The 21,349-nt window shown below is 40.0% G+C and overlaps 2 protein-coding genes across 5 annotated transcripts in view; both read right to left on the bottom strand.

Annotated features, from left to right (window-relative positions):
* Positions 1 to 1,169: 1,169 nt before the first annotated feature.
* Positions 1,170 to 11,971, bottom strand: LOC113173628 (ly6/PLAUR domain-containing protein 1-like). Its single transcript, XM_026377095.1, has 3 exons — positions 11,878 to 11,971; positions 10,385 to 10,516; positions 1,170 to 1,411 (listed from the first exon to the last, which is right to left on the bottom strand). Exons 1-3 carry the CDS (start codon positions 11,924 to 11,926, stop codon positions 1,170 to 1,172), a joined length of 423 nt encoding a protein of 140 aa, XP_026232880.1. The 5' UTR covers positions 11,927 to 11,971.
* Positions 11,972 to 18,717: 6,746 nt separating this feature from the next.
* The window catches only part of LOC113172984 (nck-associated protein 5-like), a 69,550-nt gene continuing 66,918 nt past the window's right edge, over positions 18,718 to 21,349 (bottom strand). For all 4 annotated transcript variants that reach the window (XM_026376165.1, XM_026376168.1, XM_026376166.1 and 1 more), the window contains one exon: positions 18,718 to 20,716. In XM_026376165.1, coding sequence (XP_026231950.1) covers positions 20,715 to 20,716 — 2 coding nt within the window. In that variant the 3' untranslated portion in view covers positions 18,718 to 20,714. The remainder of the gene's footprint in view (positions 20,717 to 21,349) is intronic.

Genomic DNA, 21,349 nt, shown 5'->3' with positions numbered 1-21,349 from the left:
TTTAGTGTTATTACTTTTAGACACATTATATTTGTTAATAGTCTTGACTTACAGTAGATGAAGATCAGATGACGTCTGACACATTAATGCACTAAACCACAAAATTCCAAAAGGTTCTGATACTTTTTCTTGTGACTGTAAGTCATCCACTTATGCTGGACACCAAGAATACACACACAATCCCTTTTTGTACAAAACACTGAATGTAAACATGACTGGCTTTATTTACAAGACAACTCCACAGGGTGTCATTAAGAGTTGAAAACCTTTATAATAAATACTCAAAGCAGCAAGAAGGACATTTTTCATGTTTTAAATTAACCACTGCAAAAGCGACTGACTATTACAGTTTGAACAGCTACCGTACAGCTACTTACTGGCCCACTGTTGCTCCACCTCAGTGCAAACCTCTCATTCTATTCAGTAGCAGCACAAGTAAGTAGTAAGTATTGTGCATGTATTTCAGCATGTTCTTATAGCTCTATGTACAATATTAAAGAGCATGTGATCTTTTTTAGCTTCCACTGTGCTACTGGATGTTACAGAGCTGTCACTCTGATCATGATGAAATGACGTTGTACCAGTGAGAGGCTTGAGACCTGCAGGCAAATGTAATATAATCACTGACATATATTTTCTTCATCTAATACCCTTGTTCATGAATGCACTTTTCCTCCAGGAATCATTAAACAATACCATTGCCATATTTTTTTTCAGTTCATAAATATGCAAATGTGGTTTTCATATACAATAAATAATTTTTCCTAAGGCTCAGAAAATGAATGATGACTCTGGTCTTACTTATCTTTCCAGCAATATGCCTTATTTGTAAATGAATCAAGACAAATGAGGATGTAGCTGGAAGTTGTTACATCCACTGTCCTCCACCTAACCACACCCAGCTCCCCTTGCAGCTTGCAACATGATGCTCCTTGTGACGTGATTTGCATGAAAATGTATCCCAGTGGTGTGTTGTTTTTGAAATGAATAGGAAAACTGCAACAAAAAGCAGGAGAATAAAGAAAACAAATGGTGGACAAAGCTTCCTTATAGAACATACATTTCAAAGTGTGCACTTTCCAGATTCCACAGTTCTGGTTCACGTCTTGTCAGTAGTAGAACAGTAGAACATTGCCAATTCACATCTTTACTGAGTGTGTGAAAGTCTGTCAGCACAGGGTGGGGGACAGCAGGAGGAGGATGTAGAGAGAAAACAAAGGAAGCTGTGGTGTAGTCAGGGTAATGGCGGCGGATGGTTGGGGCCGTTTCTTCTGGCGTGGTCCATTACACAGCGGTGTGTTGCAGCAGGTGATGCACACGGAGTTGAGCTTGCCGGTGCAGAACTGCTGGTAGCCAGAAGATGCAATAAGACAAGCTCCTGATGAAGCGCAGGACTTGCGGTAGTATATCCCTGAAACAGGACAGAAATAGAGTGTTTGTTGTTGTGTGTGGTAGAGAGAGACAACAAAGAGAAAAAGAGTTGAATGCGATGACTTAACGATGAGTTGAATCAATTTTCTCACTTTAATAGAAACAACTCTAATGTTGCAAATTCAATTAAATCATTACCCTTAACTGGCTTCACCATCTGTGAAACACTCTTAACAGCATGAGCATGTTTTATGCATGTATTATGTCAGTTAGCCCGTGATGAGAAATTACAGCCCTTTCTTGGTATGACTCCTCTTTTCATTTGGAGCGAGCGGGCCTGACCAGTAGCGCACTGAGTTGTAGTGAAGCGAGTGTGGAGTGTCAAAACGAGACTCCTAATGGTAGCAAGGATGGCCCATGTGCTTTCAGAGCCACTCTGTAAATTAGATGATTATTCATATGAGCCGGACCAGCCAGAAACTGAGGGGTTGTCATTACTGAGGGAGATACTGAGGCAGCAGCATGAAACACAGACTAGCAGTCAATCAGCCACCTGCCGCAGCACTAACCCAGATGATACAGGCTGATCGACCCTACAGCAAAACAGGCATTCAGTATGAAAGTTTGATTTCCTTTCATGCCATTTAAACATTAAACCATTAGGTGCCTATTGTCTGCGATCTGTAGTTTTCTATGTGGCAAACAGTGTATAAGAGTTCTAGAGTTGATTTCATTAGTGAATTGAATGGAATAAATGCCTTCATCAACTCAGTGTTGATGTTACTGTGCAATTATTTTCATTTTCATTGCACAGGAGTGATTCCACAACATTTGCGGGACATTTGTTGTATTTGCACAGAAGTCAGAGCTGGGAATGACGTCACACCTGAGTCGACTGTGTTGCAGTAATCAAAATACCATAAGATAATCCAGATCCAATCCACTGCTAGTTAAAAACAACACTTTTCTAATGCGCGTGACCAAATATTTTCACTAGTCAAGAAGGGAAGAGATCAAGTGAAATTGATGAGATTAGATTTAGGTGCCATTAAGATCAGCTCTGTGATTACGTGTCTTCAGGTAGGATAGCCCTTTTCTCAAATGAACTAAGCTTATTTTTGCATCCATGAGAGACAGTGGCAGGAACCCAGTTTAGATTTTATTATAAGTACATGGTTGATCCATCTGTGCACTAAATGACACTAAAATCTGATTTTCATTGTGATCATAGACTTAATAGATATAGAAAGCAACTGTCTCAGCAAGTTGACTTATCTCCACCAACACATCACCACAAAGTCACGTTTGGCAGACTGGGAAAAACTTAACTACTTAAAGAGAACCCTCAACTGTGACCATTTTAATTGGCAATATCATTTCTTCCCCATTTTACACAATAAAGCTTTGATTTAGTTGAGAAGCTTGTTGGAACATGTCAGCGTTACTTGTGAGATTACTGCAGGGAGGTTTTAACATTTTGCTGGCATTTTATGTTGGAGAAATACAGACATACGCACATGAGCTTCCAATAACCCTTTTAATGTTTCACTCCCTTCTCCGCCTGAGTGCAACTGATTCAGGCATAGCAACACTCAAACAACTGCATTCATTTAAATTGTGCATCATCCCATGCCTTATATATTGCAAATATCACTGGAGGTCCCAGGAGGTGTTGAGTAATCCAGTGGAAACATAGTGTGAAATGTTGCAAAGTTCTGGGAGGAAATGTTCCATCATGTCATAAAGCCTGGAGATGAAGTCCTGACTCACGCTGAGCTCTCATCTCTGATTTAACTGTCAGACACTTCCAGGGATCGCACTGTTTTTACTCAGTACCTAACATGGTGGTTAAGTTTTGTCCTTAGTGAAGACAACCAAACAATTTCTCAATATTACGTTAGTGCACATTGTGTAAAACGTTCAAATCTCTCTCCCGCTCCTGAGCTGACTGACAGTTCTGCATTTTCCAGTGCACAGCTGTTGGTGCTTCAACTCCACTAGAACATTTTTTGTCTTTCTTACAGTCCTTATATCTTACAGTTCAACTGCTTTGAGTGCTTAACGTTGACACAATTGTGACTTTTCAGCTGCAGTTCAGACACTTCAGAATGCATTTCTATTCCAATCCTGCATCCAGTGTTGGGAAAGCTACACTACTACTAGAAAGTTATATATTAAGTACCTCACTACTCAAGGGAAAGGAATGTCTTTGGTTTTAAATACAATGTTCAGCACTCAAACACAAATCATTTCAAGTCTTAAACCTGTTCTAAACAAAACCATCAAACCAGCTCCCTTTGCATTTTCAGTTAATGACACAAAAATGGCAGAAAGGTAACTGTCTGCACCTGAATTCAAATTGTCCGACTTGCTGATACTAATACACAGTGCTTTACATATTACTACTATCTGTGACTCATGTGATGTGATAAGTTGTGTAAAATTTAATATCTTCTAGTTCAACAGATTTAAACGTACACTGTTGCCGCTTACTCTTCAAATGCTACTTCATTTTGCTACTTTGTACAAACTGTATTCAAACTGTAATCCTATTAAAATTGAAGGAACAACTTGTAAAATTTTTATTATACTAACACAATAACTATTATATGTCATCACAGGTTAAAGAGAGTAGAAATATTGGATTCTCAGACAAACAATGCTACAGGAAATGTACGTTCTCTTTTGAGATGTTCATTCTGGACCAGGACATCTGTCTCTGTTTGGACCTGCATGATTCTGCCCAATGCACATTCGCCCAGTAACATCTGGACCCCACAGGTTGCTAGATATTAAACAGCTTAGGGTCCAAGTTCTGGCATTCAGAGGAGCAGATGAACCCACCCTCTCGCCCTCTCGCCCTATCGTATGACACCATGCTGTCCAGTATGTTGAAATACACTGCAGTACCACTATTAAACACAGGTTGTCAGGGTAATACATTGTCCCCTTACATTTTTACTGTTTCATATAAACAGATTACTTTTAGTTGTAACTTAGGAAACGATTTTTCAATTACTGTAATGTGTTGCTGTGGCCATACAGAACATATATGTAAAGTGGTTAAATGACACTATGTAATTACACTTTTTGTAAGTTGTCTCCAGTTAAAAGGAACTTAAACACATCATGTGTTATGTATCTAATCCAGTTCTAGCCAGTAAAAAGCAGTTTGCAGTTGTTTTGCTACTTGAGAGGCTCTCCAGTCTTCAATGGCTGAAATCATTAATGGAAGGTTTGCCTGTATTTCTTTTCACAGTTTGTTTGAAAGGTATAAGCCTCCAGCTTCACAACAGTCCTTTTGCACAGCACTCACTTTGTTTTGTCACATTAGGAAAAGTACATTTGTTTGTTGAGTGTCTCAGCTGTATTCATGTCTCTCAATCAGTCACAACATTGTGACAGTGACCCAGCATCAACTACAGAGGGAACCTGAACCTGAAGCAGCTGGGATCTCTATTAGAGCAAATTTGAAGCTTGAAAATCATATAATCTTAATCTAATGCCAATAAAATTTTAAAATTAAACATAATACGGCCAATTTAACTGTCCATACGAGGTCTAAAGAGCTGCCAGATCACCCTCCAGTAGATAAGCATACTGTACAGTATCAGTCACGGTCGACAACCAAGATAAAACCCCACCAGACTAAATACAGACGATGACACATGATGACACATATTTCAAACAAGGCAAAATAAATCCATTATTCAATTTAGAGATAGTTCAATTTTTTTGAGCCACCAAATGTAGTGTTCTATGAAAAAAATGTTTGTATTCCTACACAGATCAATAGAATATTTTTGACTGAGCCCTTCAATGACATCAGTGTAGGCCTATGACAGTCACTATGAGTGCATGTAATCTCATTTCAAATTAATGCCAAATGTTGTCCTAATATATCCTGACCTGTATAATTTGACACTTTTAGCAAAGAAAACAACTATTACAAATACTATTAGATCTTCACAATAACACATGTTCAATTCTGCATGTTTGAGCTTCCATAGTAGATGAGGAACATGCCTAAAACTTTAAGGACTATCCAGGAGCTCCTCTAAAGAGTGCACACTAAATATAACACACCGCAAAGTGGTTTTCATTTTCACAGCACATCCACAAATAGACTGGAGCTGTCCCAGCAGGTAGAGTAAATGTGTCGAGACAGTTCAGCATTTTAAAAGCAACTCTAAAACTGTGAGGAGCTGAGGCATCACCTCAGCGGAGCTGATACAACAGTACAACATATCTGTTCACTTCGGGGGCGGGGGTGGCAGTGCAGCTCGTTCGAATGATAAGATTCAGCGCTTCAACTTAAATTATACTGTTGAGTTCATTTATAGGAAAAAAGGGTTTGATTTCTTATCAGCCTTCAGGTGCTGCACACTCCGCTGTGCGGTCGACCAGAGAGCAGCCCAACATGTCCAAGTGTCGGGAGGAACTGATTGCTCTTCTACACGAGATTCTCAAATAATCACTGACACCATGGTTTTGTTAAAAGCACTAGATAACATCAACACGAGCAGTTAGTTATATAGTTCAAACAAAAATGAATAGAAAACTTGAACAGGACTTTTGCAGACATGAGGAAACGTAATAGATTGTTATAGTGAGTGGTGTACCAGCTTTAGCAAGTTAATCCCATATCATGTATCAAGAAAAACCTATTGTCCTGTCCCTAAACCTTCCTAAAGAAAACCCTTCACATGACCACACCATTCAAAACAGACACCAGATGCCATGCACGGTCCCTCTACTGTGATTAACCACATTCTCATTTCCCTTTTCCTGATATAGTAAATTAACTTTTGTGAAAGCTAAAGCTGTGAAATCAGGGAGACCAGAGTCCACACTTGCCTCCACCCTACTTGGTGGTGTCCTTATCAAGTGGAGCAACGTGACCCGCATTCAAGTTCATGGCAGTTGGGATGTGGTCACCGGTTACTGTTACATAATTGGACGATGCATCAGTCTATTGCTGTCTAATTCTGAACCAAATTACATTCTTGGAGATTCTGAGGCCTAATACTGTCTGATCCCACCTCAGGCCAAGAGCCCACTTCACTGCGCCAACACAAGCAAACGTTCACAGTCAAACGGGGTCATTATGAAACCTCATCACCTCTCGCTGTGAGAGAGTGTTAAGCCCTCACAGTGAACAGCTCTGCCGTGCTCCTGTCCTCCTCATCTCAGAGTCCTGATGCAGCAAAGATGCCTCAGCAACCAATTAACCGATGACATGCAGCGGTTTCAGGTGGCAAAATGAAATCAATCACTATAGTCTCCCCCTTGTCTGAATCTTAAGAGATGACTTCACAAGGAAAATAAAAAAAGCAATCATTTTGTGCTCAGCTAGAAAGATGCTGTTCGTCAACTTACATCAGCATCACCTGCATAATGTGCAGTGCTGCAAAACATCAGCCACTACCGTTTGATTTTTCTGCCTCTCTGGATGCTGTGGTGATATTACATCTTCAGTGCGATGAGAAACAATGGGGGAGACTTAAGCATTCTGTGGCGACAGGCAGTTCCTGTGACATACTCATCTGTTTGACATTAAACTTTTATTTTAAGACAGTTTCAGAAGGAAATAGGCTTTGCGTGACAGTGCAGCCCACGCTATCATAAAAGCACTATAGCAGCGTTTCTCTTGCTGCTGAAGGAAGTACAGTGTCCCCAGTGTATGTTCATAACCACAAAATTACAAATGATAGAATAAAGACGTTAAATCTGACTCCAGAAGTTGCCTGTAAATGACCAGATAGATCACTAAAAAGAACTTGAGTGATAGCTACAGTACATTTAGTACATTTAGTGACACACAGGAAACACACAGCAAATGCTGACTGCAAATTTGGAGGACACAGTGTGGGGGAGTAGTGATTCAACAAGTAGTTTAGCTGCATTTGCAGTATCTTAGCAGTAGTTCAACTGCACTCATATTTGCATTTTGAGATTTGAGTAGTTCCGTGCAATACGCCCACCTTATCTCAACTTTCTTTTCAAATTACTTGATTTACTTTGAAGCTCTAGCTTTAGCAAACTAATTCCTCCTTACGATAGCTTTGCAGTGGTTCATCGTCATTTTTACCAACAGTTTAATACATGTACAGTAACTTATAAAAGCAGAAACATGCTGCCTACAGCAAAATTCACTGAATTCATGTAATCTGTTGTAACATTGTATAAAACATTTTCCAAAAACTTTGATTCGTGTGTGTGTGTGTGTGTGTTGCTACATTGATGAAGAAGAGTGGTCTTTTTCACACTTATCATCACAGTACATCTTACCCCCTCTTTTAAAAAAGGGAACTGAGGACACAGAAAGTGCTCTGCTGTGGTGAAGCAGCCATTTCTCCTTCAAAGGTGGCGACCTCAGTGAGCTGAAGCACACCCTTCTATCATGCCTGAAGACATAATCAGAGGAGAATGATGATAGTGGGCTTGGATAGGAAGCTGCCTCTCACAAACAGAGCCATCACCTCAGTCTCCCAGTCTCTATTCCTAGTGGAGGAAGTTCTCTCTTGAGCTGTAACTCAGTGCTCTGCCAGTAGGGAGAACACGCAGATGGATTGTATAACACCCTCCAGATACAGAAGGGCTAATCTGTTGGCCGGGGGACAGAAAATAGCCCAGTTGAGGACGTACTTTGACTCTTCTACATCTCCCAAAGCTCGCAGAGTCATTCATATGGCGAGTATACTTAGAACTAATCGAACGGCTTCACTGATTTTTATTCTTCTCACTTTAGGTAAATTGCACAGAAGTGGCAGAGCGATTGTGAATGTGCTGTATCTATTGCATTTCAAACAGCGATAAGGTGCGGTCAGTTGAATTTCTAAGCCCTCTCCTTCATGCAGAGCAGCAATAATGATAATACCGGGAGATAAAGGCTGGGATGTACATGAGCACTCATGCAGAAATTTTCTTATTAAAGAACTGTCGACTCTGTAGTGTGCTGTGCCTGCCCTTTGGATTGTGAACTGCGTTTCCAAAGACAGGACTTTATTACTTTTGCTCATCAGCAGGAGCGAGAGTGAATAAAAAAATAAAAATGCTCCCAATTTTTGCTGGGTGCGACGATGAAGCAGACCCCGGGCAGAGCGAGTGACCTTCAGTGTCTGGTCTCTAACCCACAGCAAACAGGCACAGTAACACGGCAGAGGCGCATTATTCATTTACTAAAGAGGCAGTAATAAACTGCAAAACTCCTGAAAACCCAAAGGCTGAATAATCAAGTTTCAAAGAGGCTGCACCTTCCCTGTAGATGAAGGTGAGGTGACCCCGACAACAGCTGCAGAACATGTGAATTAAAGCAAAAATCCCCACTTTGCTTCAGTCGATATTAAAATATCTTATAAAGTGTGCCAGTCATTCACACATCCATCAGTGTTTGCTGCAGCACGCGGTGATGTGCACATTTCTACAAACGCCGTAGCATTTCAAAGCCTTCTGGAAACAGCTTATTAATGTCTAGCACTGTAATTACTTCTCCACACCTAGACGACCAGAGTTACGGCCCTGTAAAGCACTGAAGACTCCCCCCGGCACTATGTAAACATATTGTGCTCGTTTTTTCCTTATGTTCCGTGTTCTGAACAGCTGCAAAGAAACACGACCTGAACCAAAACAGCAGGCGCCGTCACTTGATCACAATTGAACCAAAATTGAACACGACCAGCAGCAAAATAAGTGTGATGTGTAAAACATATACAGTTACATATACTGTAACATATACTGTAACACATACAGGTTGATACAGAAAATTCTTTTTGAAAAATGATGTGTGTGAATGTGTGTTCTCATCATGAGCAACATCATATTTTTTCCATCCTGACTCCTTGTGACTTGTACACTGACAAGACAGAACACATACAGTAAAGCTATGTATAAAGCTACGAAGGTAACATGGAGTAACATGTGCTAATGTCAGCTTCAACATAACTTAAACTGCGCTGCACTGGAGCGAGACATGTGACAGCTGAGAGTGGAGACTAGGTAAGGTGCCTCAAATTCACTCTGACATGTACCCCTGTCCTCCCTTTCTGTAGGAGTTGATCATTATTTGTGTGTTATGGTAAAAAAATGAAGACAAATAGCTGGTTTGGTCTCATCATATACTGTTTTAATCTGTATGGTGGGTGTTTGGGTCAGGAGCAATTATTAAATATTTCATCCTGACTTCCACTGAAGCATTTCACAGTGTGATATACTGCATTTAATAAAAATCACGTTATCTGAACCCTTTTCACAGCAGCGGCTCTGTTGTACTGAAGCTTAGCCGTCATGAATCAGCCCTGAAAGTGAAGCAGCTAAATGGAATCCAGCCAGCATTCCCTTTATTATTAACACTTGTGCTGTTTCTCATGTTGTAGGTCACCATGAAAATGGTCTGTTCCCTTGAATTTATTTGCAACAATATCAATCCACAGCCCTCGGCCCTTTGTACTCATAATGTGGTTGAATCCAAAGCTGCATGAACTGACTTTGTGGCCACACGAGGGCAGTGAACACAACAAGCTTCATGGACACTTGGAAACACAACACTGTGTGGTTGGTGTTCACACTGACTATTTTTTACAAACAAACAAACAAACAAAAACAAGACGGAGAAAGCGTGAAGTTGTACAGCTCCTACGGTAGCTCCATCTGATTGGACTGTGTTGGTGATGTCATCCCTCCTCATCAGCACGCCACCAGGATCCACTTTTACTTGACAGTATTTCCACTGAGCACAAACAAACTAATCATGCTCACAGTGGTGCTTGGAGAGTTTAACGCACACTGACCTAGTCCTGTGCCCACAGTCTTAACCTAAATAGATTTTCATGCCAAGACTAAAAAAAGAGCTCAGTGCTCCATATCAGCACCACAATTTAATCCCCTGTCCTCAGATTGAAGCCAATCTGTCCAGATTTCACTCAAACCTCTTCAGCTCCCAGACACACTGACAGAAAAATAAGCACAGCTGAAAAAGTGATGGACTTTGCGAGACTGTAGAGATGCGACTCACCATCATCCTTCACCAGGACCTCCTTCTGGCACATGTCCTGCACATTCACGGTGCAGTTGACGATAAACTCTGGGGTGGAGCAGTCATGTGTCATCTCTTCACACTGGTAGCACTGAATCTGCAGAGCCAGCCCTGCAACGCCCACACACACATACACACACACACACACACACAGTCAATTATTAAATCCAGCTATTTTCTTCACATCATTTAAACCAGGTTAAACTGTCTTCACAACCCATTCACCATTCGCCATCAACACTTTTTTTCATTTACGTTTTCTCTGGTGCCAAAATAAAAGTTTCCCCTCAAAGTGAAACAGATTTTTATTTTACTGAATCTTCTGGTTTCTTGTTGGCTGATTATTTCAAATTGATCGACAAATTAATTGACACACAATTATTTAGTTGTGTTTTCTTAGTTCTTGCTCTGTTAGTCGATATTTCACAGTTTCTACTGTAAAACCACTAGTTTATGTTGAACTTCATTTTTTTTTTATGTCTTTCAAAATCAGTTTCAACTGTTTGTCCATGAAGCAGGTTAGACTTTACATGTATAGTATAGTATTGAATGACCAGGTCCACTGACAGTCTGTGAGTCTAATGCAACTGAAGCTGAATGATGCATTTATTAGAAAACCACCATTAAAAAGACGATTTTATTCAAAAAAATCATCACAAGATCTGTCAAACCACACCTGCTATTATTGTCCTAATGCAGTTACACACACTGAGAACAGTTTGTGGTACATACAATACTCTTGTATGTCCATTTCATTTCACTTTATACTTGAAAGCATTCTGAAGATAAATATATACTTGTTACTCCTCAACATTCATCTGATTGTGAATTTACAGATTTACATTTTCATCCCAAACATATGACCAGCTTAGAAAATCATTTATTTTCATTCATTTTAATATTTAGACTCAGGAGGAGGACTTTTGTGAAGTACTTTGTGCTGATAATAATAGTAAAGATTTCACTGAGGGACTTTCACTCATCACACTTGACTGAATGAAGCTAACGCACCGTTTCACTGAGCCACTGCGGCTACTGCGCAACATCACAGGAGGCTGAGGAGAGGTGAGATTCAGACAGAGCTTCAGCTTTCTGCTGCTGATCACCCCTCTCTGTTACTGTCAAACTTACCTCAAGCGTTTCAGCTCCACTGACGCGGCCAGTTACGCAATGATTAAAACAGTAAAGAGTGGCACCCGTTACTTAAAGTACATCCAAATTACAGTTTTCCGACGTTGTAATTAAAAACCCAAATCCTAACCAGATGGATCAGCGCGGCCACCTGTGCGCGCCCTGTCTCCCAGTTCACCATTTACCAAAATCCAAACGCCTCCCTGTCACCAGTCCCTGCGCATCCCCTAAAAACAAAATTAAGAGAAGGTGCTTGGAAGTTTCAGGCATCAAACGTCAGCCTAACAGCCGCTTTGGATCCCGATGAGAAGTGGTGTGAAAGAGAAGCCGTGCCTCCATACCTGTGCTGAAGAACAACAGGAGCAAAGTTGTGACAGTGAGGAGCCGCATCGTCCGCTCAGTGCGACTCTGGCCACGAACATGAGACACAGATGTTCTTCCGCTCTGAGGAGGCGCAGAGACGGAGCAGCTGGCAGCCTGGCATGGTGAGCCCGACACCTCCTGCACCTCCTTCACACTTTCGGATCCGTCGCTGACGCACGCGGATGCGCGCACGTCCACGGGCTGTGTTGTGCGCCACGCGTTAAGAAGTGTTCATTGTGCTGGTGACGCTGAAGTACGTTCAACATGGTTTCATCTGCTGTTGTTACTGTGGACTTGACAGACAGCACTTTTACACCTGCAGAACTGAACGCAACAGCACAACGACCCCGTCACAGCATTAGAAGCTCTCAGTGTTTCAGTCTCTGCTGAAACTGCAGCAGTGGTAGATGGTGGCCTGGTGCAGGGAGGTGATGGACTCCCTGTGAGTGAATGCTGCTGTGCATGTTTATTTCTTCATTTAGTCATTTATTTATTTAAGTACAACACTAAAACCAGACAATACGATTTTAGAAGGCAGTCACACCTACACAACTTAGAAGACATGCTTCTGATAATATGATCTGTTTGATCACACTCATGTGAGAAAAAGTAATCGAAAAGATAAACGAAAAAGATTAATATTTCCTTTACTTGCAATAACTGCATCAAGCCTGTGACCCACTGACATCACCAAACCTTCTTCCTTTGTGATGCTTTTCAGGCTTTCACTGCAGCCTCAGTTTCAGTTGTTGTTTGATTTGGGTGGTTACTCCCTTCAGTCTCTTCTTTAGCAGGTAAAACACTCTGTAGGGTTTAAGTCTGGAGACTGACTTGACTAGTATGAAACCTTTAACTTCTTGCCCCTAATAAACACCTTTGTTGATTTGGCAGTGTGTTTTCGGTCATTGTCTTGCTGCATGATGAAGGATCTCCCAATCAGTCAGTCAGCAGACAAAATGAATCGTTCTGACCATCATGTGTTACATCTTAAATGAAGACTATTGAGCCTGTCCTAGATGAAGCCATGCAGCCCAAACCATGACATTACCTCCACTGTGTTTCACAGATGAGCTTGTATGTTTGGGATCATGAGTAGATCCTGTCTTTCTCCAAACTTTGATGCTGATGTCTCTAACAGTTGTTTTAGGGTCTTTCTTTACAGCTCTCACCATGTTTCTGTCATCATCTGCTGTTGTTTTCCTTACTCTACCCATTCGACGTCTGTAGTGTCTGTGTACACCAGTAGTTTCTTTCTTCTTCAGTATATTCCAAATGGTTGGACTAGCTTTGGCCAATGCTTGAGCAGTGGCTCCGATTGATTTTCCATCTTCCCTCAGCTTTACAATTGCTTGTTTTTCCACCCACAGACACCTCTCTGGTTTTCATGTTGGTTACACCTCTTAACTATAAATGCAGATTGAACAGACAAAACCCAAATCTGAAACTGAGCATAGACATTCAGTTATTTATTGTTTGAATAATCAACAACAAAACACACCTGTCGGCCACATGTTCCAATACTTTTGCTCACATGAAAAATGAGTGGGTTCAAACAAAAGGCGCTATCTTCTAAGTTGTATATTGAATCCAGACTTAAAAACCTGCATATAAAAGCTGAAATGTTGATCTTTTGTCCTATATTCATCTTTTGATGTCAAGCCCAAATTTTTTCAGTCCACAGCAAAAAAAAAGGAACTAGCTTCACCGTCGGATGTGGAAAAGTAATTGCACTTTGTGGTATTAATACTGTCTTTTCTATCTTGTTTGTTTCAGACATTTGAACAGATCATAGTAATATTTATACTATTAGACTACTGGGAAAAGACTAGATGGTTATAGGGGAAGCTCGATGGCAAACCCTACAACAGGAGGGGCAGCTGCCTCCCTTTGCCCCGTATAGATCCACCCCTGAAGTGGAGAAATAGGGAGGACAACAAACAGTGACACTAACTGGACCCAACTGAAAAAGAGTGAGCTTCACAAAGACACATTCTATGGCAGCACTGCTGTGTGTGATTTAGTTGTGCAGATGCACCCATTAAAGTGCTCAGTGAGTGTATATATTATATTTGTGAACGCCCTGTTAAAGACCATTACATTTGCTGCTGCAAGGACCTGGTTTACCCACTGGGATCAATAAAGTTCCATGTGTGAAAAACGGGCAGGAATAATGTCCTGTATTTGTCTCTGCCCAACACCCTAAATCCTTCGCACTGGGCACAATAGCTCCAGAATCTTAATTTGCTTTATGTACACGTTATCATTTAACAGACATTAGACCATAAACTGACGGGACAGATTTACTGCTGTGACCTCCACAGACTCTCAGCTGTATTCTGTAGAAGTTTAGCAGCATTAACAGCATTTAGCGTCCTCGGGTACATAGTACATTTATGGTAATACATTTTAAAAACAGTCTAAGTTTATCTGGTTATCTGTCGCTTAATGAAATGATTCATATCTCTTCCAGACGGATGCAGATTAAAACAACTTTGTAGGTGTGTCTCTCAAAACACTGACAGTTTTCCTGTCCTGTCAGCATTCAGCCGTTGTCCACCAGTTCCTAATGAAGACGATCAATGCTCAATTGATGTTGGCATTGACTCAAAATAAACCACAGTGCATGAGTTCACATTAATGATCGAACATGCCGTCAAACGCTGTCTCAGCAATTTTTTTGGAAAACACAGCATGATAGAGTGATGTACGGCGTGATGGAAAGCACGATTCAGTTCTGGTCTTTGAATTAGATCATACATAATTTTTAAGTTGCATTGCCCTGGGCCCTTAATGGAAGCAAACAAGATAAGTCTACTAAAGTTTCACCATGGGACAGCTTTTAATAAACAAGTTAAAACAATATGTGTCAGGAAACTCCTGCAGGCAGATCATACCTGACGTATGAGGTGCAGGTTAAGTTAGATAAGGTTAATAGAGTGGTTCAGCATGTGGCAGCATGGCACAAACATCTGCCACTAAAGGCAGGCTAGGGCCCTGTGAAATGAGACGCAAAGGCTTTCCACAAACTGCCTGCAACACTTGGTGGCAAAAAAAAAAAAAAAACGTCTGGATGCTCTTTCACAAACTCAAAAGATGGATTAGTCTCTTCAGCGCTGTACAGAGCGGGCTAATATTTAATGTGAGGCTGAAATCCTGCTGAACACTTTCTGCTGTGCTGTGGCCCTCGGTGCTGAGCCCGACACCGCATCAACCTGTTCTTTCCAGACCCTGAGCTAATTCATTGTATACACGCCTCGCTACACCTACCTGCACGTGGCTGCATAACGATTAAGAGGATTTCAGCGCAGAGCAAAGCGAGATGAGGGCAAACTGCTCATCTGCAGCAAAGGGAGTGGGGGAAGTTGTGTTGTGCTTTGTCATTGTGTACCCGTTTCAAGAAAGCAGGTTTTAGTTAGTTTCAACCAATATGTGTGTAGCTGCATCCAGAGGGGTCATGATCCACCTGTTTGAGATACTGGATGAAACATTGTGTCAACGCTGCATCAAGGGGCTGTTTGTAATTAACTGTGTTAATCATCTTAGTTTAAACTTGGATAATTAAACATTAGGACGCAATTAAATGTTCTGAATCCCCCTCCATGGTGCAACTTTAAATTAGCTAACAGTTGTTTACATTATGTTGACAGCAGTGAGAAGATTTACTTTGGTAACTGAGGAGAGTTGTACTCTGAAATGAGATGTCCAGGTTGATAATTAAAGTGAACACTTGCTGGTACGAGGGTAAAAGACATAATGGAGAGCTATTGAAACTGTCTCAGAATAAAATGTTCCGACTGACTGCTTTAGATGTATTGGTTTAATCATTTTATTTTTGTTTTCGCCCTCATTCGACTGAAGTCCACTCAATAAGCTGAAGGGTGCAACACAGCAGTTGGAGGAGTACGGTTAAATGTGCAGCAGCTTTTTCCTGTTCAACACTGTCACAACATGAGTGATGGCACACTGGGAGGCATTATGCATAAAGCAACACTAATCAAAGATGACCGACCATTAGATCAGACCAAAACCCTCTCTTCTGCATGTACAGTGTGTCCTGCATCGTAAAGCTTTTTGACCAAAATGTCTAAAACGTACTCTGCTTACAAGTGAAAGATGAGACTTTCTGTCTTTGGAAAACGTTATTAAATTAGTATAAATAAATCAGAAGGAAGTCATTATGACAGTAAGACTGCGGGAGCATTTACTCTGACAGCTGAAGCTGCACAAGGTTGCAGGAACCTTGATACTTCCTGAGAGGCAGTTTGGAGCCCAAGATTAAATGTTTCTTTGTTGTAAACAAGGATGATGTGTCTCAGTGTCTCGTTTCTATACATTGATAAAAACATAGTTTTAGGTTATTTAGTTAAGTTAATAAGACCTGAATGTATCCATAGACACTCTGTTTGTCTCTGGGAAAACGTAAATGGATGCACACTGAGCTAAATAAGGAAAACAAGTGCTGAAGAGACACTTCTATACATTTTATACAACTGAATCCCTCAGTAATAAACTATAGAAGCTTATTTTTATATGCACACATCACTACGCTACTTCAGCCTGCAATCACAGAGGTACATGGAGGATTTGAAATCAAGTCTTTTTGTTTCAAATTGGCTCCAAAAATCCATTTAACTATGCACTTGCTCTAAATCACTCTGGAAAGCGATTGACTCAGAAGAGTAAACAGACAGCAAACGCTGTCTGGTTTCCCTCGTGTGACACACAAATCCAGTGTGTTGCGGCGCTGTGCTCATACCCAGAAGGTGCTGGGTTTGTTATAAGTAGAGTTCAAGAGAGTTTTGAATTTAGAGATCAGACCAGAGCAGATGGCCCGAGACTGTGAATGCCCATAGCCAGAGCAGGAGAAAGGCTCCTTTGGCTGCAGTTGTGGAGTTTTATCTGAGCTGGTTTCCTGCCCTATTTATGTACTAGTATGTGTTATATAGCATGAATTAAAGACACGGCATTAATAAAATACATTTTGAGGAAACATCCGGACTGTTCAGTTTTTACTGAATGAGTTTTTCAGCGGGGTATTTTATCAATATCTGCACATTGAATCAAAGATTGGCTTTGGTAAAATAAGTAAGTATCAAGAAATTTGCAACTTGCCTTTTATGTTATTTGTCATTATATTAATAGAGAACATAATTAAAGTTTAGTTGTTGACTGGGTTGGTCTGGCTCCCAGTGTAAGAAGCACTGGTCCAGGGCTCATGACATGTTTTATTCTAGCTAATGAAAAAAACAAAAAAACACTTGCTGTTGTCAGGATTCGAGAAGTAACTTAGTGTTCATAGACAGGCCTTGCACTGCTTCCTTGTTTCATGGTGACAGCTGCAAACACCAGCCTGGAGTCCACCACTCACACTGGGAGAAAAGTGTCTCAGGCGTTATAATAAAATCACATCTGGAGCTTTTTATAGCCACATTAATTCTGTCAAATACAACATGGCAACACCCTCAAAGTAGTATAAGTATTGAAATAGTTTATTTTTCTTTCTGACATAAAACAAATAATAACCGTAATATACAGTTTGAACTGCTAAGGTGACTGTCACACAAGAACATCACTGTTAATACCAGGTCCTGAAAAAAAAGAACATTTAGGAGGAGAATTACTAGAATAGTAAGTAACAATATGTGCAATAAATGGTAAATTACACTTTTTAGTGCTGAGTAGAAATACAGGGCGTTAGAGTAAATGTTAGAAAAATACAATACTCCTGTGAGAGTAACGCTCTTCTTTATGTGAGCCATTTTATAAACACAGACACCATGCTCCGTCTACCCGTTATCAGTACAGCCAATCTGTTCCCTGATCCAGTAACACCTCGTCTCAACTGTGTGCGCTACATCATATATTAGAGCTGTGCGTTGCTACAGTACTGGCATAAACATCACTGCAATTTTACAAATATTACTTTACATATACATGTAGCAAGTGAGCAGAGATTTAAAGAAGAGGTAAATACAGTGAGATGACGTGACTAGTGATACTGTGCAAGTGCCTTATACATCACATGTAAACTGTCGCTAGAGTTTAGAAAGAGTATGGCTAGAGTCACCATGATAAGTCTGATATGTAGATTTGCTTGCATTCATTTTCTGTATGTTTGATTAGCTCTGAATAGCGTTTGGCAATATGCATTTTGGCAAATAAAGTGGTAAGACAAAGTAGGTGAAGCTTTTAGAATTTCATGGTTTTCTGCATTAATATGTCATAAAATATGATCTGATCTTCATCTCAGTCAAAGAGTATTAACAAATGTAGTGTACCTAAAGTAATGCCACAAATAATAATAGTAATAAATTCTGATCTTTCATGTTTATTGAGAACAACCATAAAAACCTCATAGTGCAAGTAGGAAAAGTATGTGAACCCTTTAAATAATGACCTCAAAAAGCTAATTGGAGTCAGGTGTTAGCATACCCGGAAAAATATATTTTGAGGGTGTTGACTAGAGCTACTTTGACTGACAAAAAACACTGAAACTTTTTGAGTTTGCTCTGCACAAGTAGAATACACTTTGCTGTGCCAAAAGAAACTTTCAGAAGATCTACAATCAAAAAATTGTTGATTTACCCTTTAAAGCTGGAAAGGGTTACAACGAACACGCATTAATGAGGTAAAGAAACAACCCAGAGTGACAGACAAAGATCTGAAGGCATCATTTGAACTGGCTAACATCTGTGTTCATAGTAGGTAAAACATTGAACTTTTTTATAGTTGTTATTAATAAAGACATGAAAGATCAGAATTGTTTTTGTGTTATTACTTTAAGCAAATTATATTTGTTAATACACTTGACTTAGATGAAGATCAGACCATGTTTTATGACAAATTAATGCAGAAAACCCCAAATCCCATATCTGTTCTTGCCACTGTATCTACAAGAGAGATGAGAGGCAGGGAAATGATAGGGTGTGAAGGGGAAACAACACAAAGCGGCTAAAGACTGTCAAATATGTCAAGATGCATTGATAACACCAAAAACATTACTATAACGGACACAACATACATAATAGAGAGAGAAACTGAGCAACTGTGGTATGGTATCGTGCAGTTAAACGCACAGACAAGAAGTAAATAACCCTAAACCATTATAGTGAAATCTGATGAGTTCACTGATTCCAACAAAATGGTCGCACATCTTAATCCACAGCATCTACCAGCGACAATAAACGGTGTTTTCCCTGAGCTAGCACAACAATGTTCACTATATGCCTACTGGGTTCAAGTTTACAAACAAAATGTACTGCTCTGTCTTGATGTCATAACTGTGGAAAACTGCAGAATGAAATTCACACAGAAATTTAATCTCAAGGGGATTTCAAAATGTGATGCCTCTTTAAAAACAACAAATCTGAGAGCCACAATCAATTTGCTTAAAAAGTAGTGACAGATTATGTGTAATATTTCCTAAACACTTAACAGTTGGCATCAGGTTTCACATTTTTTTCACTTCTTGAGATGAAACTCTTCAAATGAGGATATCATACAGTATATTCAGATGATGTGGTTAGAATAAGCCTGAGGCTGGATGCATGCAAGTTGATATTATTAATGTGAAAATATATAAAAAAAAACAAAACAAAACAACATTTCCAACAAGTTAGTGCACACTTTAAAGAGTCACATTAATAGAGTTGATGAACAGTAATCAGTAGTAAGTGCTGTACATAAGGTATTTTCAGGATGGAAATGATAGTTTGTAATCTTGAGATCATAAGGTTCCATCTGATGCTTTGCTCAAACACATATTTATTGGTGTAATAATTCTAGTATTTTTAGATCTTCACATAAACATTATTGAAGTTTTTACACATGTTGGGAAAGATGTAAATGAAAGACCTACATGAGGAGTTCTGCAGGATTTCTACAGAGGTCATGCAGTTACATCAGTAATCTCCAATAGTTTCCACAGCTGGTGCCATTCTAGAGGTCTGACAGCTAATTTCCCATGCTTATGCAAAGGTATTGAAATGTTTTAACCAATATTTGTGTAATAAATTGGAATCAAATGACTGTGATGTTGATGTTATAACTTGTAATGCTGCAGTCAAATAGATTTACTATTTAGCCATTTGGCAGAGGCTCTTATTTAAAGTGATTTAACACACAACTGTGCAGATCTATGGAGCATTCAGTTACTTCAAGCTCATTGTTCCAACCAGCACAGTAAGATAATCCACTGTACACTAGTGGAAAAAAGTCTGAATACATCTTAAATTTACATAGTAAGTATTAGAAATGATTTTCAGTAAGAACTCTTGGTGGTCGGTTCTCCTTGTGCTGAAAGGTGTTGGACTTTATCATCATTAACCGTGTGTGTAACTCATTATGACTCTAGTGGAGGAGGTGTCGGGGTGGTTAGACAGATTCTGACCCTCTAGCTACAACCCTGACTTTCACCAGACGCACATGCTTTGGATTATGCGTGAATCAAATGTGTTTGGAAGATGGTGCTGACTGCAGGAAGCTATGCTAATGCTACAGAAGCTGTCCAGACATTATCAACACGTAACAAAAAGTTCTGGAAAACTCACAGCCGATGCCAAAGAGCTGCAGACCTCTAAAATGGCTGCCAGCTGGTTTGATTACAACACCTGAAAGGCTACGCAGTATCTCAACAGTACCCTGAGCACAGGTGGAAGCCTACAATGCCAAGCTCACTTGTTGTCCTGTTCTGAATGTTTTGTCCGGATACGGTGTCCAGACTGTGGGATTCAGGGATCCTCCGTGTGAATGAGAGCGATAAATCCAAGTGATAGCTTGATTCCTAGCTGCAGGTTGACTCCCTCAGCGTCAGACACTCTGAAATGGAAGAAGATGTAAAGCAGAATGAGATCACAGACAACCCTGTCATACACAAACTGTCTAAAAGGAAAAAAAACATTCTGTGCACTTACAGGTTGTGATCTGATTATACTGAACAGAAATCATCTCCACAAAATCAACGTTTAGATGAAGTTACACCATTTTCCTGCACTGTTCACTGTGTCACACACTAAATGTTTTAGAAGATCTGAGTGTTTGTCTATATGAATAAAAAGATATTAATAACAATGACGGGATCCAAAAGCAAAACAGATTGTTTATGTGCATTTTGAGTCTGTGTTCTAGTGACTCACATGTAAACTCAAATCTGTGGCTAGTGTTTTTTTTTTGTTTTTTGTTACCCCCCTCCCCGTAAATGCCAGCACTGATGTGTTAACATGCTATTGGTGTTTGTGTTAGTCATGGGTTTAGTCACTGCCATTAACTTACGTTCTGCTCAGTGGAGATAGAAATGATTTTAGACAGTGAAGTAAAAGTTACGTTTATCACTTTTTAATACTGGTGCAAACTCAACTATTGTTACAACAAGAACAAAAACTTTAATTGTAGCACTTGTCTTTCCTTCCATACCTTCCAGCTACAATGAACATTTTGAACAGCAAAGTTTGA

Source organism: Anabas testudineus, chromosome 21, assembly GCF_900324465.2.
Source record: "Anabas testudineus chromosome 21, fAnaTes1.2, whole genome shotgun sequence".
Lineage (NCBI taxonomy): Eukaryota > Metazoa > Chordata > Actinopteri > Anabantiformes > Anabantidae > Anabas > Anabas testudineus.
This window is presented reverse-complemented; position numbering and strand designations above follow the sequence as displayed.

Coding starts and splice junctions, on each gene's coding strand:
- LOC113173628 (XM_026377095.1), bottom strand. CDS start 11,926: ATGCGGCTCCTCACTGTCACAACTTTGCTCCTGTTGTTCTTCAGCACA. Junction 10,517..11,877: donor CCTGTTGTTCTTCAGCACAG/GTATGGAGGCAC, acceptor TGGGCGTTGCAG/GGCTGGCTCTGCAGATTCAG. Junction 1,412..10,384: donor GGTCCTGGTGAAGGATGATG/GTGAGTCGCATC, acceptor GTCCTGTTTCAG/GGATATACTACCGCAAGTCC.